Source organism: Crotalus tigris, unplaced genomic scaffold (genome assembly GCF_016545835.1).
Source record: "Crotalus tigris isolate CLP2741 ecotype Arizona unplaced genomic scaffold, ASM1654583v1 scf7180000017644.4837335, whole genome shotgun sequence".
NCBI classification, from domain to species: Eukaryota; Metazoa; Chordata; class Lepidosauria; order Squamata; family Viperidae; genus Crotalus; species Crotalus tigris.
This window is the reverse complement of record NW_024096536.1, coordinates 3,507,831-3,526,211: the sequence shown is the minus strand read 5'-3', so window position 1 is coordinate 3,526,211 and position 18,381 is coordinate 3,507,831. Positions and strand designations below refer to the sequence as shown.

Genomic DNA, 18,381 nt, shown 5'->3' with positions numbered 1-18,381 from the left:
CGAAATTAAAACTTTTTCTTTTAATTTAATCTCATCTTCCAACTCCTTACGTTTCTGCACCTGTTTCTGTCTATAAGTCTTATTCATTTGTATCAAAACCCCACGCATGTAAGCTTTACTTGCGTCCCATACCATTGACATTGAAGTTCCCTTATGCATATTTAAAACAAAATATTCCTTTAAGTGCTCTTTAAGTTTCTGAACATTCTTTTCTTGTCTAAACAAATTTTCATTCAATCTCCAAGATCTCCTCTCCTCTTTTTCAGTATCCAATTCCATCCACACTGGACTATGATCTGTCAATGTCCTTGGAAATATCTTTACATTCTTTACCCTAAAATATAAATCCGTTGTGATCAGAAAAAAGTCAATTCTTGAAAAAGATTGATGTCTGTCCGAAAAAAAGGTGAAATCTCTCTCTTCCAAATTATGTTCTCGCCAATAGTCTCGCAACTCCCAGTCCTCTTTCAAATCAAAAAAGGCCTTAGGTAATTTGGCCTGTTTAAAAGAAGTAGAAAGTCCTTTTTTTATCTCTATATGTATCTAAAACTCCATTTCAATCTCCCATTAATATAACAGATCTATAGTCCAATAAAATCAGTTTTTGATGTAGCAACCTATAACATTGTTCCTGTTGTTGATTTGGTGCGTACAAACCTACTATAAGTATTTTCTTACCATACAATCCCACTTCGATCATAACATATCTCCCTTGAGGATCAGAATCTACTAAACGAGCTGATAAATTTTGCTTAACATAGATAACTACACCCCCTTTTTTCCCAAGAGCAAAAGATACAAAGTGAGATCCCAATCGAGCATTAACTAAATATTTTTGATCCTTAGAGATAATATGCGTTTCCTGCAAACAAATAATGTCATTATTATGTTGCTTCAAATAGTGAAATATTTTCTTTCTCTTCTGAGGGGAATGAAGGCCATTAGCATTCCATGTCAGGAGCTTTACCATCTCCCTCATCCAAAAGCCTGGAGAAGATTGCTTGAAGATCTGCCATTGAAGATTGTACCAAAGATCTCTTAGGTCTTGCTCCTCCCACAGGCTCAGAAACAAATTCTTGTGGAACTTCTTTAACATCTTTCTTCTGTTGTTCTTTTTCCTTACGTCTATGCGCTGCCCGAGTCATTCTTTGCTCTTTCATCTCAGCTTGTTGAAACCACTCAGCCTGTGATTTTCCAGCTTTCATCAATACAGCTTCTTCAGACTGCTGTTCAACCTCCTTCCCATCCAAGACTTTAAACATTGTAGGTGGTGATGAGCGTGCTCCCAGGACCGAAATATAAAACTCCTTTGCTTTAGAAACAGTATTAAGTCTATAGCGTGTCCCCGCATGGCTCTCCACGATTCCAATCGGAATATCCCATCTGAATGGCATCAGCCTTTTTTTAAGTTCATCTGCTAAAAAAGCAAACTCTTTTCTTCTTCTTAAAATTTTAGATGGGATCTCCTTTAAAATTATAACATCTTGTGCAGCAATCTGAAACCTCTTATTGTAAAAAGCTTGTATGATTACATTGCGCAGAGATCTTTTCCCAAAGTAAATTACTACATCTCTTGGCAGATTTCTTTGCTTTGCAACTTCAACTTCTCTAGATATTTCCTCTTTTTCTCTGCCCAAAATCACAGCAAAGTCATTTACTACCATCTCTCTTAGGTCCTGTTGCATGTCCTCTCTCAAGCCTCTGATTCTTAAAGCAAATTCCATCTCTCTATATTGAGACATAACAATTTCATCTTGAGAAATTTCCACCTTTTTTTCCATTCCTTCAAATTTTTCCTCCAACACTTCCACTTTGTCTGCAACTTCTTCAACTCGAAAGTCCAATTTTTCAACCACAGAAGCAAGTCCTTTTAAAGCCAAAACTATATCTTGCCTCAAAATACTATTATTCTCCGCTAAAAGCTCTTTCACTTCCCCTCTAATTTGAGATATAGCATTTCCCATTATATCTTGCATATCTTTTAACATTATTGGTTGCAGAGGAGGAGAAGATGGTGGTGTAGCTTTAGGTTGTTGTGCTGGTAATATCGCAGGAGAAGAGGCCACCTTGGGTACTGTAGAAGTCACTTGACGCTTTGAAGCCATCTTCAAAGATTTATTTCTTCTTTCCTCCTTCTTGAAAAAAATACAGAAAAATACAAAAAAAATCCCTTAAAAAAGTAACGAAAAAAAGTTAAACAGAGAGGGAAAATACTCCTCCTAAAACCCAGATCCACCTTCAAAAAATCATTCAAATCCGTTCCGTTCCATTCCAATCACTTAAAAAGAAAAAAACCTGCCGATGGCCATTTTACTTTCCCTGTCAGCAAAAAAGAAAAAAAAAGGGAATAAAAATCAATCTTTAAACTTAAAGTCCAAAATAAATAAATAAAAGTAAAATCCTCTATTCAGCTCTGTCCGCTTTTAAGATAACTCACCAGATCACTTTAACAGCGGAGGTGGGAGCGGCGTCTTGCTTTGTCCCTAAAGACAAAGACAGCTGAGAAGCGGAGACCATCTGAACTCCGTGGGAGCACTCTTTTCTCCCCCCCAAAAAAATTCTTTGGGGAATTTCAGAGGCTCTACCACTATTCAGATGATACTCCCCTCCCTCCCTTTGCCCGGGAAGGAGGTTTTGAACCGCAGACCAGCTGATGCCTGCTGTTCTCAGCGGTTCTAACACTTTCTTAGGAGGACGGATACAAAGTATTCGCCAGCGCAAATCCACCAGAACTCAGTGTCAGGGTTTTTTATGATTTCTTCACCACGGACCCTCTTTAAATTCCTTTGGTGGCCACAGTCCATGGCCATGGGTCCCCAAGACTTAACTCAAGATTTGATCATAACATTTCTTCAATCCTTTGCGGACTCCCTGTGATGACATCATGATTCGCCAGTGGTCTGTGGACCACAGGTTGAGAACTGATTTAGACCAACACAATATTTCAGAATTAAATTAAATTAAAAAGTTACTCTTTAAAATGAAATAAGAGGTTCTGGGAGTCCTTTATTATTGAGTCAGCATTTGTGTAATTTCAAAGTTCCTGTCAAATGAACTTTCTTGGGTTTTACAAAACGTTTTCTTAGTATAGAGTACAATTCTAAGTGCACAAGTTAACATGACTATTGGAATGTTTGTGTATTGTTTAAGAGCTTATATGCACTCTCTTACTCATATCTATGTTTATGACGGTATATAACTGTCTCATAGATGAATGTTTAAAGAGCTTTAGGCAGAGATATGAAGCAGAACCTATAAGCATCCATACATTGTTGAAGTACAAATACAACCATACAATCACAAGTACAACTATGGGCTAGAGCAAATGAAAATTGTAGTTCAATTATACCTGGAGAACAATGGGTTTTCCCCACCTTTTTTTTAAAATAGAAGTGCAGCTGATCAATCTATCATCATTCTTGTGTTATCTTGTTTGCTTAATGGTATGAATCAAGATCTGGACATATGCAGACAAGCTGGCATAAATACATTATTGCTTCTCTTTATGACAGTGTATCAAGTGAGTAAAAGCACTATGTACAGTAGTGGCCAAAATTGTGGAAACCTTTTGGGAAAAGTGCATTTTTGAGATTTGATGGCTAATAACCACTTTTTGGGAGTAGTACCATAAAATTATATATCAATGGAAAGATAATTTAATCAAGAATGTAATGCAACAAAGTTTGTTCAATTATCTGTATTCTATAAAAAGTTATAGCCAAATAACCAGAAAAAGGAAGCACAACTTGCTTAGGTCAATATCAGGTAGCTTTCCTTCCTCTGATTGCAGCCAGTGAGCATGAGTGTTTAGAGACCCAATCAGGTATCATCTTGTTTTGGCCATGAGCCAATCAGATCACAGTAGGATTCAGTTATTGATCTCATGTATTGAAGCTGAGAGGAGGACATTTGTCAGTGTGTTATGTGATCGTTATCAAGTTGGTTGGGATTTTTTGTGTTCGTTCATTTAGTGAGCTTGTAAAACGTAATAAAATTAAAGTAATGGTGCAAAGAGTTGACTGGTCACCCAGAAAGCGATGTAAAATAGTATTATTAAGTGAACAAGGCCACAGTTATAAAGAAATTAGAAGAAAAATTGGTAGAAACTTAACCAAAGGTGGCATTTCTAAGTTTTTGAAGAGGTATAAGGAGACTCAGTCACTACAAAACCACACTGGTAAAGGCAGGAAAAGGTGCACAACAGCAAGTGATGATAGAAGAATTAAGAGACTGTGCCTATGTGACAGAAGAAAATTATCTGCTTGTATACAAGATGAAATGGCGCAATGCAGTGTGAAGTTGAGTGCAAGGACTGTTCAGCGCAGACTGCAGGAATTCGGCCTAAAATCTAGAATTCCACCAAAAAAGCCACTTTTATCTCTCAAACAAAGATTGAAAAGACTAAACTGGGCTAAAACCCATGTTACCTGGACAGAGGAGCAATGGGACAGTGTTATTTGGAGTGATGAGACCAAGATCTCCCTGTTTGGTAGTGATGGCATAAAATACGTAAGGAGAAGAATCAGAGAAGATTTCCATCCTGATTGCATTATGTGTACTGTGAAACACCCAGTCAGTGTTATGATCTGGGATTGTATGACATCAAAAGGTGTGGGCAGAATTTGTGTGATTAATGGGTTAGGGTTAGGATTCACTCCATGGGAAGACGTAAGGCCATAATTCATGCTAAAGGTTACCCAACTATTAATTGACATGCTAATTTTTGTATATCTCGTTTTTTCTATGGTGATAATTTTTGTATATCTCGTTTTTTCTACGTGTTTTACTTTTCTTCTTTATAACTGCTATTCTAATAGCAAATCTTTCATAAAAGTTATTGCATAACATTCTTGATTAAATTATCTTTCCATTGATATAGAATTTTATGGTACTACTACAAAAGAAAGTGGTGTTATTAGCAACCAAACCTCAAAAATACACTTTTCCCAAAAGGTTTCCACAATTTTGGCCGCTACTGTAGATGACTTGAGATTTTATTAAAAACTACAGAAATAATAGAATCCCATCAAATCAGGCAGCATCTCTTTCAGTGGATTGTGCTCCAGAATCACGCTCCTCCTGTTCAGACAAAAAACAGACTAAAATTACTGTAAGTAAAAGTATTTTACAAGAATGTATGTAGTTGAGCCTCCACACTTGTTAATCCAAAAAAGTTTTTTGCAACTGATTTATAATTGACAAAAATATCAGAGTGCAAGGAGAATATCTTTAGGAATGGTTACATAATAAATGCAGATATAATTTCTATACAGTATATTGTAGAACAAAATTTATAAAAAAATATATTGTTGAAACCATTGGAGTGTTTTTTTTTTAAAAAAGATATATTAAAAGCAAATTGTAAGGACCCACCCCACTTTGCATCTTAAGAAGACAGAACTCTTGGAATAGCTCTTCCAACAGGAATCCTTTATTAAGAGAAAATGGTTGCAGGCATGCTAGACAGGATTTGGGGTTCAAGCTCTCCCATTCAAGGTTTTAAGGGGTTCCCCAGTAGTCCCACCCAATCAACCCCCCTTCCAGTGATAGTTTCAAGTATCACAATTCCATCCCCTTTCTTCTTCCGTCTGGATGGAGACTTCAGATAACTACATGAAAGGCAATTACTCTTCTTTGATATGTTAACGCTTAGAGGCCACAATAAACACACATTCAGTCCTTTGAAGTGTGCTGAAGGAAGTGAGGGCCATAAAGCCCCTTTGCTCTCCCCCTTTTCTCCCTCTTATGGCAGAATCCAGAGAAGGCAGAATTGGGAGTTTCTATGTTTGATAATTAAAGATGAAATATAATTGGATTCTGACATCCGGCCCCTCTTAACAATAAGAGAGATCCACCTGAAAGAAAACACAAGTAAAGAATTTAGTTAGGCTTGTTAGGATACTCTGTGTGAAACTTCTTCAATAGCTTCGGAGCTCTGACGTGACGTTTATGGACCCACTCATTTTGTGAGGCAGGGAGGTGTTTCCAGGCAACTAGGTACTGAGTTGTTCCATGATATCTCCTAGAGTCAAGGATCTCTTTTATTTCGAAGTGTTGTTCCCCCTCCACCATGATTGGAGGTGGTGGGGGGGGGGATTTTTGGCCGTAGAGGTGACTGATGCTCTCTTTTCAGCAAGCTGCAATGAAAAACTGGGTGTATTTGCCTGAGGTTTTTGGGTAATTCTAATTCTACTGTTACTGGATTTATGATCCTTTTAATTGGAAAAGGTCCTATATATTTTGGTCCAAGTTTTTTACAGGGCTGTAGGGACTTTAGGTATTTTGTAGATAAGTACACCATTTCTCCTATAATGAATGGTGTAGGCTCAATCCTTTTTTTATCGGCTTGTGCTTTGTATGCCCGCCTAGCTTCATCTAGTGATTTTCTGACTATTGGCCAGGTGTTTTGTAGGTTTTCCATCCATTCTTTCAGTGAAGGGATCGTTGGTTCTTTTGGGGTTAACTCTGGCATAGGGTTGAAACTTTGGCCGTTGGCTATTTGAAAAGGAGTGTAGCCTGTGCTGGAGTGGACTGCATTATTGTAGGCAACTTCTGCAAAAGGAAGTAAGTCCGTCCAATCACTCTGTTGGAAATTTAAAAAACATCTCAAATATTGCTCAAGTACCGACTGGCAGCGTTCCGCTTGTCCATCTCCTTGAGGGTGGTGGCTAGATGTCAATCCCTGAGTGGTCCCTAAGAGGGATAAAAATTCCTTCCAAAATGCAGACGTAAATTGCACTCCCCTATCAGAGATGATGCGTTGGGGTGCCCCGTGCAATCTGTAAATGTGCTGGATGAAAAGTTTTGCTAAGGCCTTTGCAGTGGGAATTTTTTGGCAAGGGATAAAGTGCACCTGTTTGGAAAATAGGTCCGTGACTGTCCAGATAACAGTATTCCCATTGCTTTCAGGCAATTCCACTATAAAATCCATGGCTATTTCCCTCCAGGGGGCTGAGGGACTTGCCACTGGTTGTAACAGCCCTGGCGATTTCCCTTGCAACCTCTTTGCTGATGCACAGGTTGGGCAGCTGGCAACATAACTTTCTATGTCCTTTTTTATTGATGGCCACCAAAATTGCCGTTTAATTAAGTGTAAAGTTTTTACAAATCCAAAATGCCCTGCTGATTTTGTGTCATGGCAAAGTTGCATGAAAGTTAGTCTTTGAGTTGTTGGTATATATAACTTTTCCCCTACCCAAGGCAATCCGTCTCTCATTGTGCACACATGTTTGTTTTTCTGGAACCAATCATCTGTTTCCAAACTTTTTCTGAATTCAATCCCAGTTTGGCTGTCCAGTTGTGGTTTTATTTTGGCTTGGGTTCTTGTGGTTACTGGTGCTGCCAGTTGTGATTCTGCCATTATTGGTCTAGAGTCTGTGGTTCGTGCGCTGTTATATTGGGGCATGCGAGATAGTGCATCTGCCAGGAAGTTCTTTCTTCCTGGTAAATGTTTGAGCTTAAATTGGAATTGGTGAAAATGCTGGGACCAGCGGGCTTGTTTGGGATTGAGTTTCCTGGAAGTTTTCAGGGCTTCTAAATTTTTGTGATCAGTCCACACCTGGAAGGGGATTTTGTTGCCTTCCAGGAACTGTCGCCACGTGAGTAATGCCCAACGTATCCCATAAGCCTCCTTCTCCCATACGGGCCAGCGCTGTTCTGTTTCCGTGAGTTTCTTAGATGTATATGCACAGGGTTGCAATACTGCATCATCATTTTCTTGTAATAGCACAGCCCCCACTGCCACATCACTTGCATCTGCCTGTATTATGAAGGGCTTGTCCATGTCTGGGTGCCTTAGTACTGGTTCGGCAGAAAAAAGTCTCTTTAGTCTCTCAAACGCTGCTTGGCACTCCATTGTCCATGTTAGTGGCTGGCTAGGTTTTACTGAGGATGTTCCCTTCGTTTTTAGTAAGTTAGTGAGGGGCAAGGCTATCTGTGCAAATGAGGGGATGAATTGGCGGTAAAAATTTGCAAAGCCCAGGAAACTTTGTAGTTGCTTTCTTGTGCGGGGTGGTGCCCATTCTAATACTGCTCTGACCTTCTCTGGGTCCATTTCAATGCCCTGTGGGGATATGCGATAGCCTAGGTAGTCTATCCTTTCCTGGTGGAATTCGCATTTTGAGAGTTTGGCATATAGGTGAGCGGCTCGCAGCTTCTTTAAAACCGCTCTGACAAGTTTGACGTGTTCTTCTTTTGTTTCGGTAAAGATAAGAATGTCGTCCAAGTAAACAAGGACCCCCTTAAACAGGTGCTCCCTTAGAACGTCATTGATTAATTGCATAAAGACTGCAGGGCCCCCTTGTAATCCAAATGGCAAGACTTTGAATTGATAGCACCCCATGGGGCAGTTAAATGCAGTCTTCCATTCGTCCCCTTCCTTGATTCTCACGCGATAGTAAGCTTCCCTTAAGTCTAGTTTAGAAAAAATTTTCCCTTTCGATAGGTGTGACAGCATGTCTTTCATGAGGGGCAGCGGGTATAGGTTGCTTTCACTGATTGTGTTCAGGGCCCTATAATCCACGCATAAACGTAAAGAGCCATCCTTCTTCTCTCTAAAAAGGACCGGGGCAGCCACTTTAGGCTTAGCTGGTTCAATGAAACCTCTCTCCAGGTTTTTTTTAATAAATCTTTCCATTTCCTCCTTCTCCTTTGGGCTCATGGAGTATAATCTGGGTTTCGGGAGTTTTGCCCCAGGCTTGAATTCAATGGTACAGTCTGTGGGTCGGTGGGGGGGAAGCTCATTCGCCCTCTCCTCACTGAAGACTTCAGCAAGGTCTCTATATTCCTCTGGTATTTCTGTTAATCTTTTTTCCTCTCCTATGGATGCTTTTTCTATTCTTGATTCTGGTAGCCTCTCTTGGGGTTTTAAGTCCATAGGGTCCCCCTTCGGGAATTTGATTTCTGTCGTCCTCCAATTTACCCAGGGGTTCCATTTTTTCAACCATTCCATCCCTAGAATCATTGGGCATTCCATACCTGGGGTCACCACAAACGTTAAGTCCTCTTCATGGTTGCCCAGGGAGAGGTGTATTGGCAGAGTGGCTAGGGTAGCTGGCACCCCCCCTGCTATGGATCCATCTAGCTGGCCAAATGAGATTGGTTGTTCCAGTCTCCTGGATGGGATGCCCAGATTCCCCACTAGTGTTGGGCTAATGAGGCAGCGGGTGCAGCCAGAGTCTATTAAGGCTTTCACCTTCACAGCTTCGGGCATGGGGGGGATTAATATAGTCACTGTTTTGAAGATGGGTGTGATGCGTCCACTTACCAGGGGTTCGCCTTCCGAGCTGTCATCTGAGGCATCCACCGTCCCTGTGGTGTAGGCTGGAGTTCTTTCCCCTTGGTGAGCAGAGGTGGGGTTTTCTGCAATTTCCATCATTTTCATGGCTGTTTCTTTTGGCTTAGCTGAATACCCTCTGGGTTTGTTGATTGGGGATCTGTCTGGGTTGTGCTGGGGGGCCTTTGAGCGGCATTCTACAGCTCGATGCCCTTCTCTTCCGCACTTGAAACACCCCATCTGCTTCTTGGCTGTATCCGATGATTTCACCGGTTGGTGTGTCAGCTCAGGCGGGGGGCGGCTCCATTGTTTTCCTCGGCGATGCCTCTTCAATATGTCGATCTCTGCTTCCTCTGCCAAGACGTACCATTCCTCAAGTCGATGTGGGTCTCCTCGGGGCAGGCAAGCATCATATAGATCATAGTTTAGTCCGTCTTTGAAACGGCCAAGGAGGATGTCTTCTGGCCAATTCAGTTTGCTGGCAATGGCTCGGAATTCTTGTGTATACTCAGCCACTGGGCGTTTGCCCTGCCTCATCGTTGTTATTCTTTCACGGGCTTTGCGATCAGCCAGGGGGTCTTCAAATCGTCTTCTCAACGAGGACATGAAACGGTTGAAGTTACTGAGTTCTGGGGCATTGGAGTCATGCAGGTTCACCACCCAATCTGCAGCTGGTCCATCCAGGGCAGATTGCACGATCCGGATGCGGGCTTTGTCGCTGGGGATGTCCTGCCCATATTCCTCCATGTAGCTGAGGACTTGGGTTAGGAAAAACCCCAAGCGTGTTGGCTCCCCTTTGAATTTCACCTCCAACGGTGGACGTCTTGGAATGGATCGGTGCCTCCATTGTGGGTGGTAGTGTCTTCCGTCCAGATTTCCATCTGTGGTCCGGTAGGGGGTGGGAGCTCCTGGATCAGTAAATGTCCCTGGGGTTGCAGGTTCCACGTCCCCCTCGGTGTCTCTCCCTTTGTGGCTCCAGGAACTGGGGCGGGCGTAGGGCTCAGGAATCTCCTCTCCTAGGGAGCTGAGAGTTCTCTTCATCAGGTCAATAGCTCTCTCTAGGATCCAGTCTGAGTACGGCATACAGCTTCCTCCCTCTTCACTTGCGTGCAGGGATTTCTCCATCTCCTGCTTCCATTCTGGTTGCTTGGTCCCCCGTCTCAGGGTCACTTTTCTTGATTCCTTTCCCCACTCGCTTTTCTTTCCAACGCCCATCGACCAGCGAGGCTTGTGGTCCTGTGTCTCCACCACTTCTTCTTCTGAGAAATCTGGCCTCTCGGATCCCAACATCTGGCAAGGTTCCAACTGGGTCAGCGGCTCTCTTTCCAGGGAGTTTTCTCCCTCTCTTGCTTCGTTGTCTGACATGGTAAATTTTTGCAAAATCCCCCGGCAAGGGTCTACCTTCCAGGTGGATTAATTTTGCAAGTCCTGTCTAATGTAAGGACCCACCCCACTTTGCATCTTAAGAAGACAGAACTCTTGGAATAGCTCTTCCAACAGGAATCCTTTATTAAGAGAAAATGGTTGCAGGCATGCTAGACAGGACTTGGGGTTCAAGCTCTCCCATTCAAGGTTTTAAGGGGTTCCCCAGTAGTCCCACCCAATCAACCCCCCTTCCAGTGATAGTTTCAAGTATCACAATTCCATCCCCTTTCTTCTTCCGTCTGGATGGAGACTTCAGATAACTACATGAAAGGCAATTACTCTTCTTTGATATGTTAACGCTTAGAGGCCACAATAAACACACATTCAGTCCTTTGAAGTGTGCTGAAGGAAGTGAGGGCCATAAAGCCCCTTTGCTCTCCCCCTTTTCTCCCTCTTATGGCAGAATCCAGAGAAGGCAGAATTGGGAGTTTCTATGTTTGATAATTAAAGATGAAATATAATTGGATTCTGACACAAATGCTGTATATAGTGAGGGTTTACCATAGAAAATATAATTTGCTGTAGAAAATGTCATTTACCGAATTGTGGCTGGGAGAAAACTGTCTAGATTTGTTTATCAGACTAATGCTGTTTATGAACAGATATGAGTGGCTAACAATGTTTTGCATTAGCAGAATCATATTTTCAGAACAGTATGAAAATAATCTTTCAAAGACAAAAAGATTTAAAAGGAATAAACATACCTGTATACATATATGTCTACATATGCATTTCTAACGACTAATACAAATATTTATGATAATGTTCCTATATATAATGAGATTTGTTTAAATGAAGGTAGAATACACATTATTAAAATAACTAGAAAAGGAAGATCAAATATTCCTTTGTTGTGGAGTTTTTTAAAACATGTTTTTATTTGTATTTATTTTTTAGCATAGCAATTTCCCAGACTTTCAAGTAACAGTAATCTAGTGAAATATGTATTTTGTCTTTTATTTTTATCGTTGATTAAAGAAAGGAAAGAGAAATTGTGTTGAAAGGATGGCTTTTTAAATGCAGTATTGATAAAATTAATTACGAAGAGCATTTTTGAGTATTTAATAATATTTAGTTTAGCATAGCTTTGTAATAAAAATATTCAAAGTGGCTAACAAGTTTTAATATCTGCATAAGTTTTTCGTAATGTAAATGCCAAGTGTAATCTTTCTATTTCACAAATAGATTGATTCTACCTACTTGTTATTCTGTGCACAGTGATGCATGCACAATTATGCTAACAGAAAAGTATTCTTGTTAATCAGATATAAAAAGATCACATGTAATTGGGCATTTATTTTTAAACAATTGATGTTTTTGTCTTTAATATTTTATGTCCTACTCTTTTGAAACATAGCTTCTGTTGAAGTAAGAATTTGAGGAATTTGTATAATTCGTTTTGCAAGTAATCATTGAAGTGTAGTTACAACAAACAGAATTAAAGGCTATTTGATTGATACACAAATATACACACATATAGTCATGTTTGCTTTTTCAGAGGTAAGAAAGCAGTAATCTAGTCAGCTATCGGAGTGAAAAATATAAGATTTTCCTCTTTCTCAGCTCTTATTCTTTAGATTATTGCTGCTCCACTAACAGAGAAAATCAATCTATAATTATTGAAAAAGTTACGTATTGACCTGCATGTGGTTTCTGTGGACATGATTCTGACACTATCTGTAATGGGGATATCAGATTAAAATGTTATAATATACATGTAGATTGATTCGTGTTGATGCATTTTGACATGTTAATTTTTAGCATCATTCTATTTTCTTGATAACATAAAATTAGGATTTGTATAAACTAAAGAAGATTTCAGTAATAGTAGGAATATCAGTAATATTACTGGGGTAATTAGTAGGTGAGATAAGAGGAAAATTATAGTTTATGTGAAATTAATTATCAGAATAATGAGAAATGTATCCTAATGTATTTAAATAATTGAATGCTTACAACAATAGAATGTTAGCTGTAAAAATTTGCACACTTTTATTCTATCTCTCTAGAAGAATATGTAGTTAAATGTATTTATTTTGGGTAAATAATATATTCATATATATTAGTAAAAGACATGAAATTTGATTAGTATTTCCAGATTCCACTAAATTATAATTTGGTGGAGAACACATGTTTTAGGGAGCTAATTGTTATTATCAGGAGATTATGTTGTAAATTAAAAGATAATGTAGCAATTGACCATGGGATTTTTTAAAAAAAATGACATGCAAGTATATAACTGCTTCCATATTTATGAAGTAGTGAAATATGGTTTGGGCCAGACATTTTTTAAAGGAAGTTACTGTTTCTAAAGAACACCAAACATGTTCATATACATTCATTATGACAATTGCAAGAATAAATTTCCCTGATCACATAGAATATACAGTAAAAAGAAAAAGCTGTTTCCCATTTTGCTTTCAATTACCATTGTTATTGAATGTTGATGAACAATCTGTATTTCAAAATTTGTATTTTAAAATGTTCACTTGCTAATCCATGCAAATATATTTTAATAGTGATTTTGCATTTTGAGATAAGTTTTATCTGGAAACAAATGGGTTTTAAAATGTAAAGTGTTTTAAGCATGGCTGGAAATATATTTGAAATTCTAGGCACTGGGATAAAATTTTTAAGCAAATTCCTAGATTGCTTAAAGCAGGACAGAACATAGGTACCTAGTAATCAAAATATTTTTCCAGCTTATAATTTAGGTAGCTTTTCCTAACAAAATCTCCCTTGAATACAAAGCTGACTCATTGCTACCAGGCACAAATACTTCAGGTTTCCTATTACTCTTTACCTTCACAATGTATTTCTAGACACTGTAATTAAAATGCTGGCAGAGTTTATTATATACAAACTGAACAATATAGCCCCTTGTTTTATTTATAAAGGTTCAATGTATCTATGCCTGCCTACTTCTGCAAGGGAGTGTCAGAAAGGCCCCGCATTCGCCGAGCCGTGAGTTATTGCTAACTTTTCAGATGTGTTAATGTGGAACCAACAATTTGTGTCTTTAAAAAGAGAGGAAAATTGGTGGGAAAATATCCCAGTTCCTCATTTTCTGCAGTAGTAGGTGTGGATTTTAAAGACAATTCTAAATTTTCATTAGTATAAAATTACTAAATCTAAAAACCCAGCTTCTGAAAACCTATTGTTGAACTACTCTGAAGCTTTGTGAATTGCTTATTTGACTAACCGTGATAAACATTGATATCAGAAACAAATACTTGAGCAGAATACAGCCCATCTGAAAATGTTACATCAGTTCTTTTTTAGGGCAAGTAGTTATTCTGGAATTGCATAATAAGTTGGTTAGATTAGAAATTTGAAGTGTAGAATTGCTGTATAGGCTTAAATTCATCTAGGTTTATGAGAATAGGTTAGTGGCTATATATTTTTTATTTTAAACCTTTTTCCTTTTTGAAATGAATAATGTTGGGATAAAGTTTCAAAACTCTTGTTTTTTTCCCAGCAGTGATATTCTGCTTCAGTAATTCACCAGTAGGTTTTCATTTTACATAATCATAATTTAAAATATATTTTAAAAAACCTTGGAAATATAAGGATTGTATCTGATTCTACATCTTTAGACTGAAAATACATTTTATGGAATTATCTTTTTCAAATCTGAGACAGTGAATATTCTGTTGCAAATTGTCTTGGGGAAAAATCTGCAATAAATCAGTAGCCAGTGTTTTGCATATTATTTGGATAAAACTTTTCCTACCTTGTTCACAGATGTGACTGATTAAACTTGTAATTGAATTTCAATATTTGGTAAGCAGGTTGACGCTTTGGGGTTTATAAAGGTTTGTAAAAGTTTCAAATTATCTTTAAGAAGTTATATAATCAAACAGGATTACAGCTCTCTTGAATAATGCTGTTTGCAGGCATTGTTTTCCCAGTGATACAGTATTTCACATACTGAAATACATACCTTCAGTATGTGTTGCCCTTGCCTGAAGTAAAAATTAGATCTTGAAGAACTGACAGCGGGAATTCAGTAAACATCAGAAAATGTGGTATAAATGTTTTGCTAATATAACCAATTTTACTAGGAGTATTAATTTATGCCTTTCATAAATTTGCTTTAAAGGCAATGAATTTTCACCCAGTGTAGAGTTTTTAGTTTTCCTACATTATTTTAGAAACTTGCATCCATTGCGGAGGCTGAAATGATATATCTTAATATTTTTCTTTTTGTGAAAAGTAGAATGTTCTTTTGAACAAAAGTGAAAGTATATGAAAAGTATGAATGGTATATACAATATTATATGATTCTCTAATTGGAAATGTATATTTCTATGTTGCAGGGGATACTACACGTCAGCGAATTAAATTCAGTGATGACAGAGTGTGCAAAAGTCATCTTCTCAACTGTTGTCCTCATGATGTCCTTTTAGGAACAGTGCGTATTCTATATTCATAAATATTATATTATAAATATTAAATTATAAGTTAAGACAGTGATGGCGAACCCTTTAGAGACCGAGTTCCCAAAAACCTCCCCCCGTCCCTGTTCTGCCTACCACCCTGCCTGCTCCGCCCCTGCCTGCCCCCTGCCCACCCGCTCGGCCATGCACTGCCTCCCTGGCCTGCCGCAGATCACCCAGGCAGCCCTGCAGCATCATGGCAGCCACGCCCTCTACCCGCACCCTGCAGCATCATCTGCACGCTATGGGGCGCGAGGGTGGAGTCTTGTCCCTGCTGCCTGGCTATGTCCTTGGCTGTGCTGCTCCGTGCGGGCTGCACCCAAGGGCGACTCTCCTCCAGGGGGGCTGCTGGTGAGGGAGCTGAGGGGGGAGGCGGGGCTGGGGCAACGGCACAGGTGCCCACAGAAAGGGCTCCAAGTGCTGCCTCTGGCACGCTTGCCATAGGTTCGCCACCACTGAGTTAAGATATATATTTACCTCTGCAGAAGTACTCAAACTCATTTTATATTTGATTGTGTATTTACATTATAAAATTAAGGTAGAGGGATTTGTCGCAATCTGGGTTAAAGGGGGAAAGTGGGATTATGGCACAAATATGAGCATGCATATCGGACACATGAGCAGCAAAGTAAATCAAAAATAGATTTTTTCTGAGAAAGTGTAATGGCTGTTGCACAAATACAGGAAAGGACTCTGCTTTTTTAAAGAGTTGGTGACAAGTGTGACATGAGAATCAACATAACTTTTTTGTTTTGAATCCAGATTGCTTAATAAAATACGGTATGTTGCATTATTTTTATGCTTAAATTGGAAATAAAAACAAGTATACCATGAAGCATTTAATAAAAACATGAAACCTGGATGCATGAACAAATAACAGTTTTTAACTCCTCCAATAATATAAATTCTAAATATTACTATAGAAAATTATGTGAACTGTTGTCCAGAATTCAGTTAATCTGGTAAATACAATATATTTGCTTTTTCACCAAACTAGAAACCTCAGCTCAGTTTCTAGTTTGGTGAATTATTTTTCATGCTAACCTTCCATTGAAAGATATGTTATTTTCTCTTTGTCAATATTTTTCAATTATCCGCTTCCTTTGCAAAAGATATTATTTAATTTTATCAAGTACTGTTATTCCCTTCCGTTCTCCAGCAGGATGACTGTAGAGTCCAAATGGATGGGTTCTATGACGGCCTTCCTGCCTGGCAGACTGGGTAAAAACTTCGGCCACACCCCTTCCTTTGGGCGTGACCCCAGTTTTGACTCAGTCTCGAAGCCTGGTAGAAGTGCGAGAAGCAGCTCTCAGAACAAAACTAACTTAACTTAAAAAAAAAAAAAAAAAAAAAAAGGGAATCCCCTCTTCCTCCAGTTGAACGAAAATTTGTCTGGCAGCGGATAGGACTCGAGAGAGGCAGCCGGGATCGGCGGATTCGTGAGTGGGGCGTCAGGGACTAACGGGAGGCTTGGAGCCGGACCGGATCGCTCGCCCGCCGATAACCGGCCCACCCCGCTCTCCGGGGCCGCCAAACAGCTGAGCGGTTCGGGCGATAGAACTAGGCGCCGCTCAGCGCCAAACAGCTGAGCCGCGCGGAAAGCGTGATTGGGGCCGATAGAACGAGGCGCCGCTCAGCGCGAAACAGCTGAGCCGCGCGGAAAGCGGCTAAACCGCGGCGCCGCTCGGCATAGACCAGCGGAGCGGCGCGAGAGGCAGAACCAGCGCTAGAAGTGCCTTCTCCTTAGAGGAGAGGCGCGGTCCCTCAGAGTCAAAGATCCGCCATTGTTTGAACCTCGTGGATTCCCGGGCTAACATTAGGAGGCGTGGTTTCTTCCCCATTCGCCATTTTGAGCGAACGGACCTTCCCGCCGTTTTCCCTTGGGGGCGGGGCCATCCGGACTCCATTCCCTTGCAGACAAAGGGGCAGCCCTTAAGCTAAAATCCGGGATTATCGCAAGAAGCTGAGACAGGAGGAAGGAAGAGGGAAAAGGAAGAGAACCTTTCTGATCGTGGTCTGCTGCCACAGCCACAGACAGGGGGAGAGAGAGGTATAAACTGCACTTTCTCTGGACTAAGTGAGGAGGTGAGGAGGAGTATTTTTCTCTGACTGTTCCTATAGTGACCTTTAGTCACTGCCTTGCAGGATCTTCTGTCCAAAGACTCCTGTCTGTCCGGCCATTGTTTGTATAGGCAGAGGAGGGCTCAGCCCCAAACATCTGCATCTGATCTGCGTATCCTGTCCCCCACTCCAGGCACTACCTACTCGGGGTGTCTGGCACAATGGCAGACAATGTCTCGTATTCAGTCACACAGGTCCCTCAATTGTCCCCCCCACAGCAGCAACAAAAACGCAGATCTTCTGAATCTGAGGTGGGGGGGAAGAAGAAAGCTAAAACAAAACACCTTTCTCAGAAGGGACAGTCTAAAACGGCTGAGCGAGAGGCTTTGAGGAGACATTTGGCTTTAGAAAGACAGATTAGCAGGGCACAGAGAACCAATGCCAATGGGACAAATTCGGTTTCCCCTGTCCCAGCGGTGACACCCAGCACAGACCCTACTGCCGAGGAAGTGCTTAAGACTTGGTCTCCTCCTGGGGAAACTGAACAGTTAGACTCCTCCAACCCCTCCTCACCAGCTTCTTCACCCGACCGCACCCCAGCGCCTCACTCTAACGACAAAGCGCAGGAGGGCATTTGGTCGGCACAATTCCATGCATTCATGCAGGATGCATTCTCCCAGTTCATGGCTTCTAAGGGACAAGTGGCCTTTCACACACCCCGTAAGGGTCGGGCTAGGCCACCCCCTACCAGCACCTCTGAAACTTCCTCTCAACTGGGAGAGGGTGACTCAGTGGACCTCGACATGTCAGACATGCCCCTCTCGGAGGACGAGGAGACGGCACCTGAGCAGGCAACGAGCTCTGGACTCTTTAACCCAGCGCTCCTAAAATCACTCCTGGTAAAGGCTGTTTCCACAGTCAACCTAACATCAGTACAGGATGAGAAGCCCTCAACAAGCAAGGAGGCCACCAAGCTCCTCGCGGCCTCGCAATTTGTCTCAGACGCTTCACTGTACGCAACAAAGTATGCGGCTAGATCCATTGCGGCCACAGTGGCCTCACGTAGGCTACTATGGCTCAAAAATTGGAAGACAGACCTGAGGTCCAAATGGCGTCTTTCGACGTCCAAATACAGTGGAGTAGACCTATTTGGTTCCATTCTGGACCCACATGTCAGCGAAG

General features: G+C 40.7%; 1 protein-coding gene across 3 annotated transcripts in view; it reads left to right on the top strand.

The window, feature by feature from the left end:
* The window catches only part of LOC120304715 (putative RNA-binding protein Luc7-like 2), a 59,127-nt gene that overhangs the window by 8,213 nt on the left and 32,533 nt on the right, over positions 1 to 18,381 (top strand). For 2 of the 3 annotated variants that reach the window (XM_039335624.1, XM_039335623.1), the window contains exons 2-3: positions 13,597 to 13,663; positions 15,019 to 15,113. Coding sequence is in view for 1 of the 3 variants with exons in the window: in XM_039335622.1 (XP_039191556.1) it covers positions 15,019 to 15,113 (95 nt within the window). In the remaining 2 variants the exon portion in view is untranslated. The remainder of the gene's footprint in view (positions 1 to 13,596; positions 13,664 to 15,018; positions 15,114 to 18,381) is intronic. The other variant, XM_039335622.1, reaches the window with a different exon arrangement.